This window comes from Tripterygium wilfordii, chromosome 12 (genome assembly GCF_013401445.1).
Source record: "Tripterygium wilfordii isolate XIE 37 chromosome 12, ASM1340144v1, whole genome shotgun sequence".
Classification (NCBI taxonomy): Eukaryota; Viridiplantae; Streptophyta; class Magnoliopsida; order Celastrales; family Celastraceae; genus Tripterygium; species Tripterygium wilfordii.
The window spans coordinates 2,219,049-2,239,084 of record NC_052243.1 but is presented as its reverse complement, the minus strand read 5'-3'; the positions used below and the strand labels follow the sequence as shown (position 1 = coordinate 2,239,084).

General features: G+C 37.2%; 3 protein-coding genes and 1 pseudogene across 5 annotated transcripts; 2 read left to right on the top strand and 2 right to left on the bottom strand.

Annotated features, from left to right (window-relative positions):
• The first annotated feature begins 25 nt into the window (after positions 1-25).
• On the top strand, positions 26-5,497 carry LOC120010414 (annotated as a pseudogene).
• A 1,981-nt stretch (positions 5,498-7,478) lies between these two features.
• LOC120011549 (F-box/kelch-repeat protein At1g80440-like) lies at positions 7,479-8,959 on the bottom strand. The gene has a single exon (XM_038862694.1). It carries the CDS (start codon positions 8,721-8,723, stop codon positions 7,659-7,661), a length of 1,065 nt encoding a protein of 354 aa, XP_038718622.1. The 5' UTR covers positions 8,724-8,959; the 3' UTR covers positions 7,479-7,658.
• A 1,634-nt stretch (positions 8,960-10,593) lies between these two features.
• On the bottom strand, positions 10,594-16,007 carry LOC120010261 (centromere protein C-like). Its single transcript, XM_038861000.1, has 11 exons — positions 15,766-16,007; positions 15,401-15,600; positions 15,220-15,308; positions 15,028-15,130; positions 14,766-14,911; positions 13,810-14,594; positions 13,599-13,704; positions 12,182-12,276; positions 11,878-11,989; positions 11,688-11,795; positions 10,594-11,053 (listed from the first exon to the last, which is right to left on the bottom strand). Exons 1-11 carry the CDS (start codon positions 15,925-15,927, stop codon positions 10,926-10,928), a joined length of 2,034 nt encoding a protein of 677 aa, XP_038716928.1. The 5' UTR covers positions 15,928-16,007; the 3' UTR covers positions 10,594-10,925.
• Positions 16,008-16,173: 166 nt separating this feature from the next.
• On the top strand, positions 16,174-19,958 carry LOC120010280 (DNA-repair protein XRCC1). Of its 3 annotated transcripts, none has more exons than XM_038861035.1 (7): positions 16,174-16,483; positions 16,581-16,769; positions 17,180-17,288; positions 17,509-17,594; positions 17,957-18,094; positions 18,518-18,604; positions 19,476-19,958. In XM_038861035.1, exons 4-7 carry the CDS (start codon positions 17,532-17,534, stop codon positions 19,800-19,802), a joined length of 615 nt encoding a protein of 204 aa, XP_038716963.1. In that variant the 5' UTR covers positions 16,174-16,483; positions 16,581-16,769; positions 17,180-17,288; positions 17,509-17,531; the 3' UTR covers positions 19,803-19,958. The 3 variants fall into 3 exon arrangements, with proteins under 3 accessions (XP_038716963.1, XP_038716964.1, XP_038716965.1); XM_038861036.1 differs by having other exon boundaries at positions 17,166-17,288; XM_038861037.1 differs by lacking the exons at positions 16,174-16,483; positions 16,581-16,769; positions 17,180-17,288 and having other exon boundaries at positions 17,369-17,594.
• The last annotated feature ends 78 nt before the right edge of the window (positions 19,959-20,036 follow it).

Below are 20,036 nucleotides of genomic sequence, written 5' to 3'. Positions count from 1 at the left end.
CTCTCCTGTTAAAAAAAAAAAAAAAACCTCCATTGGGAATCTGGGGGATATGGAAAAGAACTCAACTCTGGATAATTGTCTTTTGTTTTCTTGTGTGCCCAACCAGCAGATTTTGCGTAATTCCCCACGGCTCACCGAGGAAAGTGTTTAATCAATCTCACAGGAAATCTATTGGTGACTGAGACAGGTAACATGGGAAGTACACTGTGGCGCGCTGTATGCTGTAATTTTTATTTAATTCCAAATATCGTTTCACACGAGTTGACTCGTTCATACGTGTTATCTGTTTTTCTTCAAAACTTCGGACATTTCCCTTCTCTCTGCTCCGTTTCTCTCTCTAAGAAGGTTCTCACTACTCTCACTGCGTGCATTTGTCAGTACCCTTCTTTTCAAAATGCTCTCCATCTCCTAATGCTGTTTGTACATGCTCTCTCTCTCTAGAAGACTCGTGAGGAGCGGTACTACTTGTAATTTCTTCTACACTTGCTCAAACTTCGATAATCATATCATCCTTGTTCTTGCTAAATTTGAGCTGATCTCTTCCCAAATGTGGTGATCTATGGATTTGGAGTTTTATTTTCCTGTTTCTCTTGGATTTAGTAACCTTGAAACTTACTTTAATCGAGTTTTTGATTTTGATACTTTATGTGACATGATTTTTTTTCTCTCCTGGTGTTTTGTTTTGGTTCTTGGTTGTTAATCTGTGTTTGGTTGCCGAGAAAGTGTAGGAAAAGGATAATGTTTGTGTATTAAAAGTGTGAAGCGTTGTTTGATGGGGATCGTGATCGACCATGAAACTGTCTTTTAGAGTTTTAAAGCCTCGTATTTTGTCGTTTGGTTACTATAGGTTGCGTTTTGTTACTAAAAGAGTTGTTCGGAAACGAAGGTCATTCAAGTAAAATAATATGACAAATTCATTACCATAGCTTGTTGACTGACTATCTTCTCCTTCATTTGTTTTCACTTACCCCTTTCTAAATGGAAAATTTCAGAAAAATAAGAATTTGTAGATCAAGTGGCCATAGCATATGGAACTCAAGTTCTTTATTTCAATCATCTAGTTTGGTGCTTTATTTGGCTGCTTCTAGAGTAATGAAATAGAGAATTAGTGTATTAGTGTGGAAGCTGGTGGATTGAATCTCTTAAAATAGCTAATTACGTGTGTTGGCTTCCTGCGTTCCTTATATGTTTTCTGCATGCTACATTGTTGAGAAATTGTCTCTTGAATCTTGATCCTTTTGTTCTTTTTTGTTTCGTTTTAAAGTAAAAAAGTGGTAGGTTTGAAACATAGCAATGCCAAACTAAACTTCTTTTTTTTAAAAAAAGAAACTAAAAAGAGATTCATTTCTTTTTGGTCTCAATGTAGGAAGAAATAATATAGCGAACTTGCGTATTATAAATGTTCAATCAAGTGTAGGCGTACTATTTTGCTAATTTCCTCTGGATTTCAGTACCTGCGCTAAGAGGCGAAAATTTTATAGTGTCACATTGAAATTTCTTGGTCTTTTCAGGTTTCATTAGTGCAGCAGCATTTTCTTTTTTCCTTGCTTCAAGTATAATTGGTTCTCTTTGGGGCTATAATGGCTGGAGAAGGATATATCTTTTGAAATGTTTTGGAGTCCATACAACCTTAAGTATTTTAGATATCCCGTTTTGCGAAAACGATGCCACGGAAAATGTGAATTAAGCTTTTTGGTATTGTAATCTAGTCAAACAAATGGAGGACGGTAATGGCAGAGGAGATTTGCAGGGTAATGTAGTTAGGCAATCATCTTTTAGGCAAGGCGGTAGCTTTAAGCCCATATTTACTGGAAAATCGACTCCTAAAAACTGTCCATCATTTCAAAGATTGAAGACAAGCCGAACTCCACGAAGAGAAGTGCGTGGTAGTGGAGGTGGTGTTCACTGGTTTCAGAGCAATCGACTGGTATATTGGTGACTTTCCCTCTGGTCTTATCTTGGGTTTTATGTCCAATCCAGGTGGGCTCACAGTGAGAACAAGGAGGGGGATTTTCTGGGTTTTGGAGGTAAAAATAAAGTTGAAATTTCAAATGCTGAAACAAATAAAAGAAATGATTCGATTGCCAATTCTAGTTCTCTGACTGTAAATAAAGAAACTAATAAAATAAAGCTAGGAGATACTAAAAGGATAGATGTCGTTTTGTCCAAGAATGGGAGTGGAATTTCATCTAAACAGAGATTAACTTCAAAGAAAAGGAATAGAAAAACAAGGTGAACTTTACGTAGTAAGGTGAGGAGTAGACAGAAGGCTATAGAGGAAGTTGGAAGCGAGAATGCAGAGGTGGAGGAACTAGACATTCCTAAGAGTGATACCGCCTATGGTTTGCTTGTTGGTCCATTTGGGTCAACAGAGGACATGATTCTTGAATGGAGTCCTGTGAAGCGGTCAGGAACCTGTGATAGGAAAGGGGCCTTTGCTCATCTTGTTTGGTTGAGGAAATTTGTCTTGATATTCCACGAACTTTCAATGATTGGAGCTCCCTTGTCAATGGTGGACTTGGCGACAGAGCTTTTGAGCTGTGGTGCCACTGCTTCTGCTGTAGTTCTTAGTAAGAAAGGTGGGTTGATGACAGAACTTTCTAGAAGAAGAATCAAAGTGCTAGAGGACAAAGCAGACCTTAGCTTCAAAACTGCGATGAAGGCGGATCTTGTGATTGCAGGATCAGCAGTCTGTGCCTCGTGGATTGGTAAGATATTTTTGGCAACAGTCTTTCGTATTTGCTTCATTGCTTTGAAAATGACCATTTACCCTTATATGATGCTTTGTTTTATGACAAGCTGACAACTAATGTCTGAAACACATGATTCCCTAAAACATGAATGCTGGCTTCGTCCTGTTGGGCAACTGCAAAATGTTTTTGAGCTTTTATTAATAAAATAAACACATTGCAGGAGACGGTTTTCTGCTTCATATATATATATATATATATATATATAGCTCTATAGTGACCTATGCTAGTTTTCAGTTTTATTGTTTCTGTTTGAAACTCGGCTTGTAAATTCAACATCATATGCCTGTTGCATAGTGGTTGTTTGATCATTTTGTATCCTACATTTTTATGTTTGAGGACTGTTATTTCATTGCGAAGTGATAGATTTACCTGATAACTCATGATTTTTTTCGTATACCTGTTTCATGTCTATAGTTGTCCTGACCGATGCGATGTCATATGGATTAGAGGTTCTGTAATGGTTTCAAAAGACTGAGCTTATAAACTTTACATTTTACAGTATTGTCCATCATGTGTATTTATACAGTCAAGATGATCCAAATACTTCCAGTATTCTGTTGGACATGCTTATATGGCATCTGATTTTGAACACGCCAGTTCAGTATTTTTGAGTGCGCACAATGGTGTTCGCCAAATATTTTTCAAATGTCACGTTGAGGTATTATCCTATTAATACTGCATAAAACCAGTCCCGTTGGTCTTATAAGATGCCACTCATGCTCTCTCTCTCCCAATCCTTAGTTCTTTCTCTTCTACAAAAAGTCTCTTCTAGTGCTGCATGTCTAGATTTGCAGAGAATGCATTATTTGTTGGCTTTCATGCGATATTGCTTGCTTCTTGCTTTTAGCTGTGTAAAAATAGTTTCTTTACCTATTTTGTTGAAAAGTCAATAATGGAAAGCTAACACATTTGGCTAGGTTTTCGTAGTTGCTTCGAATGTATGCCACAATGACCTCATAGTTTGCCTTGCAACTAAAATTGCACAATGTGAATTTGGTGTAACTTTCTGGTTCGAGCTTTCAAATTGAAAAGTGGGCAGAGTGAAATTAAAACATCACGATATGGTCATCTGAAATGGTCACCTACCACCTGTCTTGAATGCGTCATATTTCATGTGAATTTTACGTATTATCTCTTTAACCTTTTTCATACTTCCAAAAATATGTTTATCAGCACTTTGTGAAATTATATTGTATTTTCCATTCAGAAGAAATGTTAGTGTATATTTGAGTGACTTATTGGAAGAAGTTGTTGTTCTTTTTCTGTTTTTTTTTCCCTCTTTTGAGTTTATGTTGCAGTATAGCCTTATGTTATGTACTATCTTTACAGATAACTACATTGTTCACTTTCCTGCTGGTGGATACCAAATTGTTTAGTGGCTCATGGAAAATCGAAATGAGTACTTTGACCGGGCTAAGCCTTTACTTCATCGAGTGAAGATGCTGATTTTTATTTCTGAATCTCAGGCCAAACAGTGGTTGACCTGGTGCGAGGAGGAAAATATTAAGCTAAGATATCAGCCTGCAGTTGTTCCACTTTCTGTTACTGATGAACTGGCTTTTGTAGCTGGCATTTATTGTTCCCTGAACTCTCCATCTTCTACCCCTGAGAAAATGCCGGAGAAAAGGCAGTTATTGAGGAGTTCAGTTAGAAAAGAGATGGGATTGACAGATAATGATATGCTTATGATGTCACTCAGTAACATAAACCCTGGAAAGGGCCAGCTCTTGCTTCTTGAAGCTGCACGCCACATGATTGAACAAGAAACCCACGATGATCACAAAATAAAGGTACCGGTAAATATGGGGAAAAACCAATCTTTGCCAGCAGCAAAGTATCATCTAAAAGCAGCAAAGCACCATCTAAGAGCTTTGTTAGAGAACTCCAATGATGCTGGCCAATCATTACATGAATTCCCCAATTCTAGAAAGTCTTTCCACAGGTTGAATGAAGGAAAGAAGAAAGTACTAAGGTCATCGAGTCCCTTTACCTATGTTGATGAAACAGATGACTTGAGCCTTGGTGGAACTCAGATGAGAAGGAAAGTGCTCTCCAGTGGTGATGGGCAGCAGGAGCAAGCTCTTAAAATCCTTATTGGTTCAGTTGGATCCAAAAGCAATAAGTTTCCCTATGTGAAAGAAATTTTAGGGTTTTTGCAGCCATTTTCAGACTTGTCAAAGTCTGTTATCTGGACACCAGCAACTACAAGTGTTGCTTCACTTTATTCCGCGGCAGATGTTTATGTGATAAACTCCCAGGTGATCCATATTGACATCCTTGCACTAAATTTTTATTTAAGTCGGTGTTTGCTTCACTAGTGTGATGAGAAAGGAATACAAATATTAATATACTAGTCTAACGTTATCAAAAAAACCCTTATCTCTTGATAACTTATAATCTCTATTCATGCTTGCTTACTATTTTGTTATTGGATTAGATAGAACATACTAAATTATAAATTGGTGTGCAGGGCCTGAGAGAAACATTTGGGAGAGTGACGATCAAAGCAATGGCATTTGGTTTACCTGTAAGACATCTAATTTATTTTCTTCTTATATCTTCTTGTTCTTCTGAAATTAACTTTCTCAACTTTCGAATTTAGAGCATGGGGAATGCATGCTTGTTTGCTAAAAACTTGTGCACTCTCGGCAATTGTCTTCTTATCTAAACTGCAACATTGATTGTGGTGTAATAAAAAATTATTATCAAAGTATTTTGCATTTCCTCAACAACCAACCTTTTACTGAACTGCAAAATGCGAACCCTCTTACCATCTGTGAGTTCTTGCATCAAGGTATGTGCTTGTGTTTATGTAATTACATTTTTCTCTGCATGTGTTTTTGCATTACTTGTCTATCTGTTGACTGCTCTTAGACTAGATAAATTCAATATTGTACAATGTAGAAGTTATGAATTATTCATTTCATAAATGGGCCTATGTTGGATAAATTATTTTTTGAGAACTTTTTTGCTGTAAATATCAAAAGAATTGATCCCTATACAAGAAACAAAGTTGGTTGACCATACAATATTTCTTTGCAATAATTTAAGTAATGGCTAAGAGTTTAACCTATTTGGTAGTCCATATCGAATAGGTTATCAATTTTGGTTGTTCCGTAGTCTTCATTTTCTAGATTTTGTTTGCATTTTCAATTAAATTAGACGGACCTCGAAAATGAAAAAACTATTGGGATATATTGAAAGGGGGATCATGTACAACCTTCATGGTCATGTTATGGATTTTAAGCTTCAGTATTTGAGGGTTTGGATTGATTAATGTTGGAAGGATTTCAGGAGGTGTCCAGATGATATTTGAACGAGTATTGCATGTAAAATTGATTATGGAGATGTTAGTCCAATCGATGTGCTTGGTTCTGTTTCAACCTAGAATCATTGGCAAACTGTTGAGATGGTGTAGGTTTAAAAAATAGGAATATGTCTTGGTATCAAATAGATGGTGGTGTTCTATGATCGCTCCATCGTTTTCCCAAATACGCTATGTTGGCCAACTTAATCAGTTCATGACCACGGTAAGGTCATTAGGTTTTGGATTGAAAACTTACCAAAGAGGAAGACAAAATGGAAAATGTGAAACTGTGAATAGGGATCTTGTAATTTGTCAAAACTGATGGCTTTTTGGTTGATGTTATGTTTCAAGATCGATGGCTGTAAAATATGCCCCTGGAAATGTTTAAACTGACTATTATTTTGTTAGGCTGATTATAAATATAGCAGTTTTATATAAAAGTTTTATTACATGTAACTAGGATCATATTTCTCTTCCAATTATGCCAATTGCCATGCCACGATTTTGAATAGCAAAACTGCAAACGGTAGTCTGTCGATGAAGGTACTAAGACTTTAACAGAGTCAATTCTACAAATGGACTAATAATTGAACCACAACTTTGGTTCTTTGCATATGAATGATTATATTATTCATATAACGTTAGTCCAAGATTGTGCTTTGAAATTCGAAGCTGGAAGATGACAAGTCCATGCATGTTTCCTTTTACTTTTTCTTTTATTCTTTTTTTTTTTGGGTTATTTCTACATCAAATAAAGACAGAAAAACACATGGGAGGAAAATAGGGCACATATGTCGCATAAATTATATGTAATAAATTAATAATATGATTTAAAGCCAAAAAGGGGTCCACATAGATGAAGCCAAGCAATGCTTTGTATTTCTCTATTAATTTCTTTGACTTATCAAACGACCAATGGAAGGCATACCACTTGCCACGTATGCAAACAAGGTAAAGAATCCTTTGTTTGCTATAATCCATTACCATAAATTGTGTCTATCTTGAATCAGCTTATGTAAATCAATAAATATTGTCCGTTTTGTCCGTTTGGGGTTTCGATTTCACTGTGAATATTTTGGGCCTGCAAAGTTTTATTTCTTTAGACCGTCTCACTTAAAGATACTTGAGCCTACTAAAGTCTTTGTTGATTGAGAAAAGTTTGGGCTTTTCTTATTAGCTAAATTGTTTGGTGTTCTCCAAGCGATGAAGAATTACAAATCTAACACTCCCCGAACTAGTAAACTATGTTGCCTCAAACTCAACAAGTGAATAGACCTTTGTTAATTCAAAGAGAAATTTGAGCTTTTCTTATAAATCACATCCCACATCATTTGGTGTTCTTGAGATTTTAGAAATCTCAACTCACTCACATTAACAATATTATTCACATGATTACTTGTTCATACCAAACGACATGAATGATAAAACCCAAAATTCTGATAAAAATACCTCTATACTTATTACATTTTGTATAGGTGGCAAACATTAATTTCATTTTTCATAATGAAACACACCCAAGAAAACACAAGAACAAAAAGTTGCATCGTTCTATACAAACTACAAAACATCCATACAAACAAGCAAAGCCAAATCTCTACTTAAATCTCCAAGCAACAACCAGTTTGAACATGACCGGAGTATTTCTTGGGAGTCTCTATTTTCGTCCAGGTGTAAGTTTTTAAATCCACCACATAAGCCATGTGGGACCCACCTATTCTCTCAGATCCAATCACCATTAACTTCCCCTTCCACGTTGTCACGAAAGCGGTATTGCAAACCTCGGACGGCAGCTTAGTTACAGCCTGCCATGTTGTTCCGTTAAGTGCCACGACATCACCTCCATCACACATGTACAAATTGTCTTCGCCATATAAGCAAGTACGTGGACACGTGGCATATTTCAATAAGTCTTCTTGTATGTGATCCCACTGCCACGTGGAGAAATCGAATGACTCGGCACTTCTCTCGAACTGACCTTGCAGTTCCGTACAATAACCGCCTATGACGTGGAGCTTCTCGCGGTGGAATGTGGCGTTGCACTCGTCACGCTCTCTTGACATGTCAGGCAGTCGGCTCCACTTATCCTTTGCCACGTCATACTCCATGACCGTTCTCAGAGCGTTCTTCCCGACGTCATGACCGCCCGCGATATATACCGTTCGATAAGAATCGGACGCACATCCGAAAAAGCATCGCCGTGGGCCCGGCATTTCGGTCCCACACCGCCACGTCGCGGAGACAAAATTGAAGATAAAGACAGAGTTCAAGACCTCCCAAGTCACGGGATTCAATCCACCCAACACAACAAGATCCGACCCGAACGAAACCATTTGGCAGAACATCGGCAACCCGTTTTCAAATCCGGGCGCCGGAGGCAACTCGCACCAGAAACCCGTCTCCGGTTCGCAAAGCGTGAGACGATAAACCGGGTTAAACCGGTCCTTCATCTTGTTTCCTCCGTCTTCAGGGTTGACCCGTGCTTGAGCCATCACGCAAAAATTTTGGGCCTTGCCGGTAATTTTCCTATGCCGAAGAAACTCCGGCATCTCAACTTCAGTTCTCCAACCTCTGCACACAGATAAAATCGAAGGTAATTGCGTGTACCGAACGTGAATCAAACAGTCACGCGCAGTATCATCCGGTAGACCCGGAATCAACTCCATCAAAATTGAAGAAGAACAGGGTTTATCAAACAGATTTCAGTGTTTGACAGACTATAAGCAAAACAAGAATAGAAACCGCCGAAGCAAAGACAGAGATTTGGGGGTTGTTTTTGTGAGAGATAATAGAAAAGGTGTTTGTATTTATAGGAGAGTAGCGGAGGTTCTCATGAGATTAATTTGTTAACAAGATAGAAAAATACAGAAAAAAGTTGGAAGTACTGTACAAGGTTAAGATGGAGATGGAGATGGAGATGGAGATGGTGATGATGATAGATTCGAGGATTCGGGGGCGCCTGTTGATTTTCCGTGGTAAAGCAAATCCAATAGGATATTTTTGCTGAGCTAACAAAAATCTCACATCTGTTATACAAAATAATTTTTTGTGTTAGAGCAAATGTAATAGAATATTCTTATTGGGTCAATAAAAATCTCATCTCTGTTATATAAAAAATCAAGTAAAACACGTATTTCAATACGGTCACATTAACAAACCACAAATTTCTATATATTATCCCTTCTCACCTCCACTCAACATGGAAGTCAATAATATTTCATGTCTCCATGTTATCTTCAACAAAACTACATCAAAACACAAAATCTCAATACAACCAGATCAACAAAACATGTATTCCAATACAATAGATTTAGGGGATGTTTGTCTCACGTCATATAAGTTCAGGGGCCCTAACAAATAAATAATAGTTTGGGGGCATTTACTTTTTGTGGAATTATTTGAGGGGGTCTTTACGCTTTTCTCTATCATTTAACTAAGGTTGCACAAAATTATCAAAAAAAACGAAACAGATTGAACTGAATCAATCGGTCAGTAATTTTTCAATTTTTTTTTACATATCTCTTTAAGTTTCGACCAAAATGAAACAATCATTTACACCCATTCATTTAACTAAAGTTTTTTTTTTTTTAAATCCGCATTTAATTGAGTATCGTGACTTACTTAGATGTAGATAATGTGAGGGCCTATTTTGTGTAAAGTTACAAATGCAAGGGTGGATCATATGAAAGTAAGGTGACCTTATTTCTAGATTAGTTCTTCGATAAAAAGATAAAAAAATAAATATTCCTTTTTCAAAATTTTTAATTAGAGCATTGGCTAAAACTTAATAATTTATTCATTTATCAATATTTAAACAAATATTTTAAATAATAAATTTTCGTAGTCCCATTAACATTTTGCTTAGGCCAATCATATGTTAAGATGGTAATCTAACATCACCCATATAATATAATGATTATACATGCAATTGGACAAAAATCATATAAGTGAATAGTGAATGATTAGACAAATCATCATAACAGGGCACATGATATGTGAAGAATTTGGACCGACATAATAATTCGATGTTACTGGCTTACTGCCAATCATACATCAGCATATATATACACACACACACTGCCAAACAGATATTATAATATATGCTTGGATGGTGCTTGGGCAAATGAGGAACCACCATATATAGAATTTCTTTTTCCCTTTGCAGATAACTACAAAATTGATTGATGGATCATATACACGTATATTTTGTTCATTCACTACAAAGTATAGTCTTCAATTTAATAAACTATAAATATAATGAATTTGTTTGCTAATTAAATTAAAATCAAAGGAATCTATTGATGAGACTCTAAAAGCAAATGTTAGGGTTATCAGCTCATTCAGTAATGAAAGGCCACACTTGATTTTCTACTTATATTTTTTCTTCCATGCAAGCTGTCCCAAGGTGCCCACACACTAGCTAGTACATCCATCCACAGTATATTGTCATTTTCTTTACTTTTTCAATATTTCCTCTTTTGCGTATTGAAAGAGATAATTATGAAAACTCCCAAGTTGACTACTTTGGCATCTTGATTAACACATAAAGAGCAGTTGCAGGTTTTTCGGGTCGAACCCAAATCCGACCCGTTATATACCTCGGACTAGCTCGTTTACCTGTTATTCGGGTAATATCTAAACGGGTTTGGATAATGGATAATCCGACTACCTAATGTTCTATCAACAAATTTCCTGTATTTGCAATGAAACCAACCTACGTTAACAAAGATCCAAATTAAGTATCAAGTTGTTGGGTTTCCCCCAAACCAAGGGAAAGTAAAAACTAAGAAACGAAAGCAGAGTATACCCCCCATTCATTGCACGGGTTGGCATGCCACTTGAGCCATAAACACCTCACTGCAGTCAACTCAACACTGAGCAGCTAGATCAAGCAGATCTTTGTACTTCTCGGACACAAAAGACTCCACCCTGACAGTAGGTTTCCCACCACCCTTTGCCGGCGACACGTACTTTCTCCCAATCACAGTTGGCAAAGCTGCAATAAATTGTATCAAACCAGTCAACTTGGATGTTTACGAGGAATGGAACCACATCAGGGCATTGTTTTGTGTTCAAGTATAAACTCAAAATTTAATGAAATTTACTTGAAACGAAGCAAATAACTTTTTTTGGCGCACAAATAGGTGGTAATTGAATATCTTCTGAAGGAAATGAGCTTTCGGAGACATCAATTTTAGGCCTACTATTTGGAAAGAATAAGGATCAAACGCAGGTCCTCAGGTAGCTTTCATTGCAATGTGTTTACAGGGCTAACGCAAGACCACCATCAAGGATTTGAAATTATGTATGCACAGTCATATAGTAGTTTAGTACAAATCATATAGAAATATTCATATCAAAGAGAATTTCACGATTTTCCTGAACACAGAAAACTTTCATTTTGCACTACAAACTAGAAGATTTTTTTGTCTGTCATCAGGCACGATATGGACCGTCAAAGAAATTTAGACATACGCAATATCATCAAAAGTTAGTTTATGTGATATTGAGGGCAAGATGCAAGAAGAATAAGCCATTCTGTCTACAAAACCATGTATCAACAATATTTAGCAAAATTATGAATTTGAAAAAAAGGAAATTCTCAAGAAAGCTGGATAGAGGATACTCACAGTCATGTATTCGTCCATATAAAAATCTCTCGCCTTTCCAGTATTCTAAAGGCCTTGACCTGATTCTGTTGCTTTTCCGTTTACCTCCTTCCCATAATGTGCCAAAAACTGTTGAAGAAAACTATCCCATTATTCTACTAGAATCAGATATACAAAATATATAGACATAACGGATGCAATGAATAAGCACCTGCAAGGCTTTGCCTCCTTGAAAGTTTCATGCTCTCAGATTCTCTTTGTAGACGCTTTTTGGCTTTAGTTTTCTTATTCACTGCAACTCTCGAAGGTTCCTGAATTACCCCCTGCATTAGTGAATAAATAATTCAGCCATAATAAAATTATGAAACAAATGGCTACATCAACGAATAGAAAACATGCATCTATTTTATCTATCAGGTGACGTAGTTGCTGAATAGTATTAAAAGGGATCAGAACTCGTATACGCAGGAAAAAAGGAAGAACTCAACAGAATATGGCTAATGATGAATGCATACCTCCTCATGTTCAGGTGAAGCAATGGCTGGGGACTTGGATGTTTTATCCCTTGGATACTTCTCAACTACAGCAGGACCTGATTTATCAATTTTATCTGTCCATGAAAAAGGATAATATGCACTGAGCCACTGAGAATATAAAAAGTGATTCTTAAAACCATCTAAATCATACAAATGAAAAGGTGGAACCAATATAATTGTGGATGCAGGAGATGAATATTATAGTACTATAGCGTTTCAAAATCTTAATAACCGTTGCCTTCTAAATTTACTTGATGAAGTTATGGAAGTTGCATGAAAGCAAAAAGCTCAAAATTTTCACAAACTTTCAGAAAAAATTCAATAGTAAATAGATCTCAAGAATTGTGTTAAAGTTACCACTGCAAACAAGATATCACAAGTTCAAACCACAAAAAATTTCTCCAAAAAGTAGAGTTATGGGTTTGTTTATCCGCCCCTCTACAACCCTGCAATGTTGGTAGGAATCTTGTGAATTAGGTGTGCCCTTCAAAGACAAGCTTTGGCCTAATGGTAAAATAGCTTCATTTATCCAAACCACAGACACAACCTCTCTGAAATGCAAGGGTAAGGCTATGTGCATTTGAGATACCAGGACCTCGTAATGATAGCAGAAACCTTGTGCACTAGGTTTGACTTTATAGGTCCAATAGTGATGAGCAGCAGGTCCACATGCTAAGGCACATTTTGATTATCATATTATTAATGCACTCACAAAATTCCACCATATAACTTCAAATATTATGGAGATAAAAGTTACACTCCTAAGCTTAGCATACTCCATTTTGCAGATATAACTATTTGTTTTCCTGAAATCATTAGATATGGTGGGCATACTAATCTGAAATGAATTTCTACCTACAAGTTAAAAAAGTATAATAGTTCAGGTATGGTAGGAGTAAAGTCCTTGCTCATAATGATACAAAAAGTATCATATGTATAATTTAGGCATAAGACTTTTTACAGCATAATTTAGGTTAGCCATATATATTACTAAGTGCAATCAATAATGTTTTGGTGCACAAATACAACTATGAGTTGAAAGAGGAAAAAAAAGAGACGAAAACATTTTATTCATGCTTTCAAGCATGATAAGGCAATAGGCAGAAAGGAGTCGGGATAAATTTAGGCATCTCTATCCAAGATATAAATGGTGCGCATGGCTCTTCGATGGAAATTCAAAGAATGGATATTATAGCGGTCAAGGAAGAAAATGATGTCAAAATGCAAGGAACATATTTGATGATTAAATATCATCAAGCAAAGCCATTAAATTGGGATAAAAGCTGACAGACATAACTCAGGCATATAACAACATTGACAAGTGGCTATTAGTACTTCATGCCCTGTCAGAAAAAAAAAAACAAAAGAAAACATGCAAAGTTTATCCTATTCCTACCCATCAGAGGCTGAGCGATATCGAAACTTTCCATGGTCCTTTCGTCCATGCTGAGATTGAGTAATGCAGAAGGCATTGCTTCCTGCGTCGTGTCTTGCAACGGTGTCTTGTAAAATAACACAAAACATAACATTTTTAGGAATAAGACATTCACCTACAGAAAAACAAAGAACAAAGGAATGAATGTAAAAAACCCAAAAGTGAAACTTACTTTGCCTTTGAACTCTTCTGTTCCACTTATTCTGACATGCATCTCAGCATCAACCCTACTCAACTTATCATTTATAACCCCATTATCCATGCCACTGCTTCTGTTGTCATTATCCAACCTGGAATGAGATCCACTAGGACCAACATCGGCAATAAAATCAAGTTCACTTGACCAATCATTTACAAATTCATCAGATGGACGAGTGAGATCTCCAATAGCAACTCCAGGGGGATTTGTATCAGCAGCGCTGGCGTCATCCTCTATAGTTAAAGACTTTAACTTGCCAGAGGCACTTGACTCCTTTCCGGTATCAACGATATGGGAATCTTTCTCAACACTATCTATAGGCAAAGCACTTCTGGCTGGTGATCCCTCAATTTCATCTAGCGAAAACGGATCAGCTGATACATTGGTTTGCAGCATGCGCTTCTTCAGCATTGATATTGAGGCAAATGGACTTTTAGGTGGAGTCGGAGAAGCTGAGGAATGAATCAAACTATCCACAAGTTTAGGCTTCAATGGGGATTTCCTGGTTATCCCTCTAACCAAATTATGTACATCTGACAATGGATTTCGAGCCTTGGCTACATGCCCTCGTGAGGATTTCAAATCACTCCTAAGGATATGCAAATCAGGGAGGCTTAATTTCTCTATATCAATAGGTTGGATCTGCAAACGCTCCTGTAACAGATTGACTGTTTCATCCCCATCCAGCTCTGAATAATCATCAGTTAGCAATTCGTCCAATACTTGATTAACTTTGTTCTCTGTCTTGCTCATTGAACCTATTCATAGTACAATTAGTTGTCTGAAAGGCATATTTATGTGAAGAGATAGGCAAGTAGACAACATATTATATGTATATATATGTGTGTGTGTAGGCAAACATGTGGAGAGAGAGAGATCAATCAAGCTAAAAGCTGATTAATCTTTTCTCTTTGACAATATTCACTCACCAGGCACTTCCCTTTCTGGTGATTCACTATTAGGATCGGGTTCCCAAAGTTGTGAGCTTTGATCAGGGAGAATAAATATGTCCTTTTCAACAGTGCTCTGAGAGGCCATAAAAGTTGATGGGCGATGCTTGTATTTAACAGACCTCCTGGGATATGAACTTGTAGGTTATCTTATTGATAGAAGTTGAATCAAATAAAATCTTGACACCATAAATAAATAGGAATAACTAAGAAATGGAAGCTAAGAAGATGTTGATCATACCCCAAAATTCCCAGTCGACGTCTCCTTGGAGCCACAGATGGGTCGTTTTGATATGAGTCCACCAAAATACTTCCTGTCTGTTTCTGTAACTCTTTTTTGGCATCTGAGCAAGAATCATAACAGGAAAAAAAGTAAAGTAGTTAACAATTAATCACAGCACAGTCTGAAAGTCAAATCCAAAAGGCAACTTACTTTCAAGCCTTTCAAAAGCTAGAAAAAACTCCTCTGGATCTTCCAGCTTATCAATGTCCAAACTTGGTTCCAAACTCACAGTAGGCTGACTGTCGTACATAGATGCAACATGCATCAACAATGTTTGGTATCCAGTATATAAATCAGTTTTGAAGCCAAGGTATTAACTAAATCACCCTACCTTGAATTTGGCTTCAAAGAGAACCGAGCTCGCTTCCGGCCCAAGGCTGGTCTTCGTTCTCCGCGAGTTTCCACTTCTTTCCCCAGAACATCATTATTCTCATTAGATAACACGGGACCGAGCATTTCACTTGAACAATCTGAACTACCATCTATTATAGCTTTAGCCTGCTCTAGAAGCTGGCTGGAACTTCCTAAGGGCTGAAAGCGTATAAAAAGAAAACCAGAGCTAAGAAGTGAAAGCACCGACACAACTTTCAAATGCACAAACCTCAAATAAGATCAAATCACGCGGCCACCAGAGAGAAAAAGTACTAAACCAGAGCTCAACAGTAAAGTTGGAGAGAGAGAGACAGAGATAATTACCATGGATTTGAGGAATTCGTGAGTGCTGTGGAGATCCGCAGGATCGTACGTCTTATGAGGATATTGATTCGGGAGAGACGATAAGGTTCGACGAAAGAGAGCAAGTCCTGTGTAGCCCTGTAAAGGATCCTCAAGATCTGAGCACTGTGTCAGGGTATCCATTAATCGACTTTTCCTCGTCAAATTCACAGAAGCAAAACCCTAGAAAAGAATGAGGAGAGTGTGCGCGTCCACACATTTCAAAAAAGAGGGACAGAGCGGGAGATAAAAATAAAAAACTTTTAATTTGTAAGCCTGACCCAATTATTAAGCCCAAAACCTTTTAAGTTCAAAAAACCCGACCCAAATATAAGTAAAGCCCAAAAGCCTTTGACATAAAATAGCAGTAAATTTTAAAAACAAATTAAATCGCTTCTCTGCCTTCTTCCCGATCTCTCTCATTGCGACAAACCCTCACCAGCCTCCGTCTCTCACCACTTGCCTTCATCGGGAACAAGATCGCCAGCGACGGCCAAGGCACTTTGCAGGCAACAAAGTGGAATTTTGCATTATGTCTTGTTCCGGAAAGGGTGAGAAACGAAATCTTCCCTCATGGACTAGTTCAAAAGAGAATCATGGTAAAAGCAATATGGTCAGTAGTAGTCCTTCATTGGAAGTTGAACATCGTAAAAAACCAGCTGCTTCTAGTTCAAGTACCACAGATTTTTCCAAGCTTCTGGTATAGTATTTGTCTATAAAAATGTGATACAAATTTGTATGCTTTTCGCCTATGATGTCTGAAGATAGAACTTATATGTTCGTTCATACCCATGCAGGAAGGGGTTGTATTAGTGTTATCAGGGTTTGTTAATCCAGAGCGAAGTACATTGCGGTCGCAGGCACTTGCAATGGGAGCTGAATATCAGCCTGATTGGAACAAGGATTGCACACTCTTGGTTTGTGCATTTCAAGGCACCCCAAAGTTTCGGCAGGTTGAGGCAGATTGTGGAACAATTGTTTCAAAGGTATCTCTCTAATGTTAGAAATATGCGATCATGCAAGTCAATGAATAACCAAACATTTGATTGCTTATTAGAAAATTCAGAAAACAGAATGAGAGGAGGGAAAATATCTTGCAAGGGCCCATTGATGGCTGTCATTCATCTGATAATATTTAATATTATAATTCTGCTTTATTAAGTAGCTTTAGAATCTGCTATACTAGAACGGGGGATGGGTTCGAGAGATCAGTGGAAAATGCTTCAACCTTTTAGGTGGGTGGGTGGAGTGTTCTTTGACTTGACAGCTGATAAGGTTGTAGAGAGTTCTTTGTATTCGCTGGAAGCCAATACTAAACTTGATGCTCTTCAGTCATTTGTTGTTAATTAAACAAGGCTCGGTAATGATCTCAATTTATCTAGTTTGTGTGCCTCAGGATTGGATATCAGAGTGTTATTTTAAAAAGAAGCTTGTAGATATTGATAGCTACCTTATGCATGCTGATTAGCCGTGGCGGAGAAGCATTGTTTCCCATGAGACACATGGTAAGATAATTTTTGCCTCTTTCCTTTTGTTTTGCTGCAACCTCAAGTTCAATTTCTGGAAGCAATCTCTCCAAATATTATGTGAGAGTAAGGTCTGAATACATCTTACCTGTCCCCGACCCCTGACCGCCCATTGCGGTCGGGGTTCGGGAGATTCAATATTCACGCACTGAATTTAAGCATAAAATATTCACGCACTGAATTTAAGCTGTGGTATCAGTTCAAAAGGCTTCTGCTCCTAAAATGAATTGTAGAAAAGTGGAAAAGGGGCTACATTCAAAGTCAACTGCCTCTGCATCCTCCAAGGTAATATTTGAATGTATGAGTTTGCTCATGTACAATGATTTTGACTTTGGTTCCACTGTATTGGTATTTGGTATTCAGTTTATGTTGTTGTCGATACTGAGGACTTTAATGGTGTGTAATAGGGTCAGCAGTGCTACTACTGTTATTGCAAGTACGACTAATATTGATTCTAGCATGCTTTTTTTTAATTTGAATGATAAAGATGCTTTTGATGATTTGAATGAGCCATTTCATGAGAGTGAAAGCAAGTTTTATTGGTAGTTTTGCTGTTGGTGTTGGTTGTTTTTGTTCTTCTTACTGTTGTTTTCACTGTCATTAATATTGTTAACATTGATCCTTATCTTGTGCCATATTATTTATAGCAAGGTGGAGCTTCAAATACAGTTACAGAGAGGTTTTCAAATACCGTTACGGAGAGGTTTTCTCCTGATAAAGTGAAGAAGTGGGCTATAGATGATTTGAATAAAACAATTTCTTGGCTAGAGAGTCAAGATGAGAAGGTAAGTTGAATTTTTTGGTTCCGTCCTCAATCACTGATTCTTATATTGAAAGTTCTTTTTATTTTTTGTGATTTTCATAAATTGGTGAACTTGAAGTCCTGAACACATTCAGGTTTCATCAAGTTCTTTTCTCTGTTTCTGCCCCAATTATGATGTGGATATTCATTTTTTTCTCTTGATATCTTTACGTCCATGATTTTATATTGTGCAATGTGCATCTTTCTAACAGCACTTTTAATCTGGGTTTAAACTGAACTTTTTGAAAATTTTGTTCTATGAGCAGCATTTTGGATTTGTGAAGACATTTAATTCACTAAGAATTCGCACTTAGGAAGGCCATCTGCTAGCTTTCAATAATTGTCACAGATCTTAGGAATATGTATTACATAAATATGATTTTTTAAAAAGATTTCTATTCAACAGCCCGAGCCAAGCGAAATTAAGCACATTGCTGCTGGAGGGATCTTGACTTGTTTACAAGATGCCATAGACTCTCTTGAACAAAAGCAGGTATGGTCTTCTCTTCTGGAAAAAGTAAGAGTTGTAGGTTGCGATTGTAGCGACTCCACTCTTCTAGTTTTTTGTCCACTACATGCAGTTACATTTGATGTCTGACTAAATAGTCCCAAAAGATATTTTTACACATAAGCCAATAAGAACGTGGAGAGTTTTGTCTGGCTGATCTGTTAGGATTACTCTCTTGTGAAAATGCTTGTCTTGACAGTGAGATAAAACCATATCCAAATCCTATGGGTTATTTGGTATCACTGCTCTCTTTACCAATCAAGAAACCATCAGTGATACACCATCTTGTTGCACTGAGACTTGTTATGTAATAAACATGAGGAAATGTTCTTTTCTATCACATGAAATCCTTGTATTTTCACTTGTCACCTACCTTTTCTGAGCTCTTGACATCATTGCTAGAGATATTATTCTTCCATTTTTTCCCCTTCATCACTCAAACTGAATGTTTTTTTCTTTGCCATATCATAAGGAATGAATGTTTTCAAATCACTGTTGATTAGTGGATGAGTTTCTCAAATGTCAATGTGGCACTCCCTTGTCTTCTGGACAAATCGTGAAAATAAATTTTGGTGCTGATGAAGCTAGTCAATGAATATTGCATGTGTCTACATTTCACAGATACTGTGCTGTCACAATCTTTGAAAGTGATTTCCTTCCAATGACCATAAGATGTGATTTCAATGCCCTGTATTGCTGATGGATTTGTTCTTCATATGATATGCAGTATGCCCAGTTGCCCACTGTGCAAATAGGGTGGGTACTGTACTATTATTAGGTACCCCGTATTTTAGGGTACCTAAACCGGTAGGACTCCCCATATTGATGCTTCACTATGTTTGTGTCTCATATTCAGGGCGTCCAGAAAATAATGGAGCAGTGGAACTTCATTCCTCATGTGGTTGAGGAGCTAGCGGAGCTTGAGGCCACCGGAAATGGTTCTGGTTTGGCGTTAAAGGACGATATGTGCAAACAGGCTAAAGCTTGTAAACAAATTTATGCGGTGGTACTCTGTGCCCCTGATGATGATTCTACTACAAAGGATAGAAGGCCAAAGTCTGATGAAGGCAATAGTGGTGAAAATGGCAGAACAGCAGCGGGATATGACAGCGATGAAACAATTGAGATGACAGAGGAGGTGATGGACCTGGCTTATAACAATGTAGCTTCCAAATTTTCTTAGATAGCAAATGGATTTTCCTTTTAACTGGTCATTTCAAAAAATTTATTAAATTCGAGAATGTAAATTTTGGGACACATCATATTTATTTGTACAATTAAACTTACACAATATATAAATCATGAAAAATATTATCAGCAGTGATGTGGTGGTTGCATACTTGCATGCGAGTGTTATTTGCGAATCAAGTGTTTGCACAGTGACTAATGAGTGGCTTGGTTGACAATCGATTGAGTT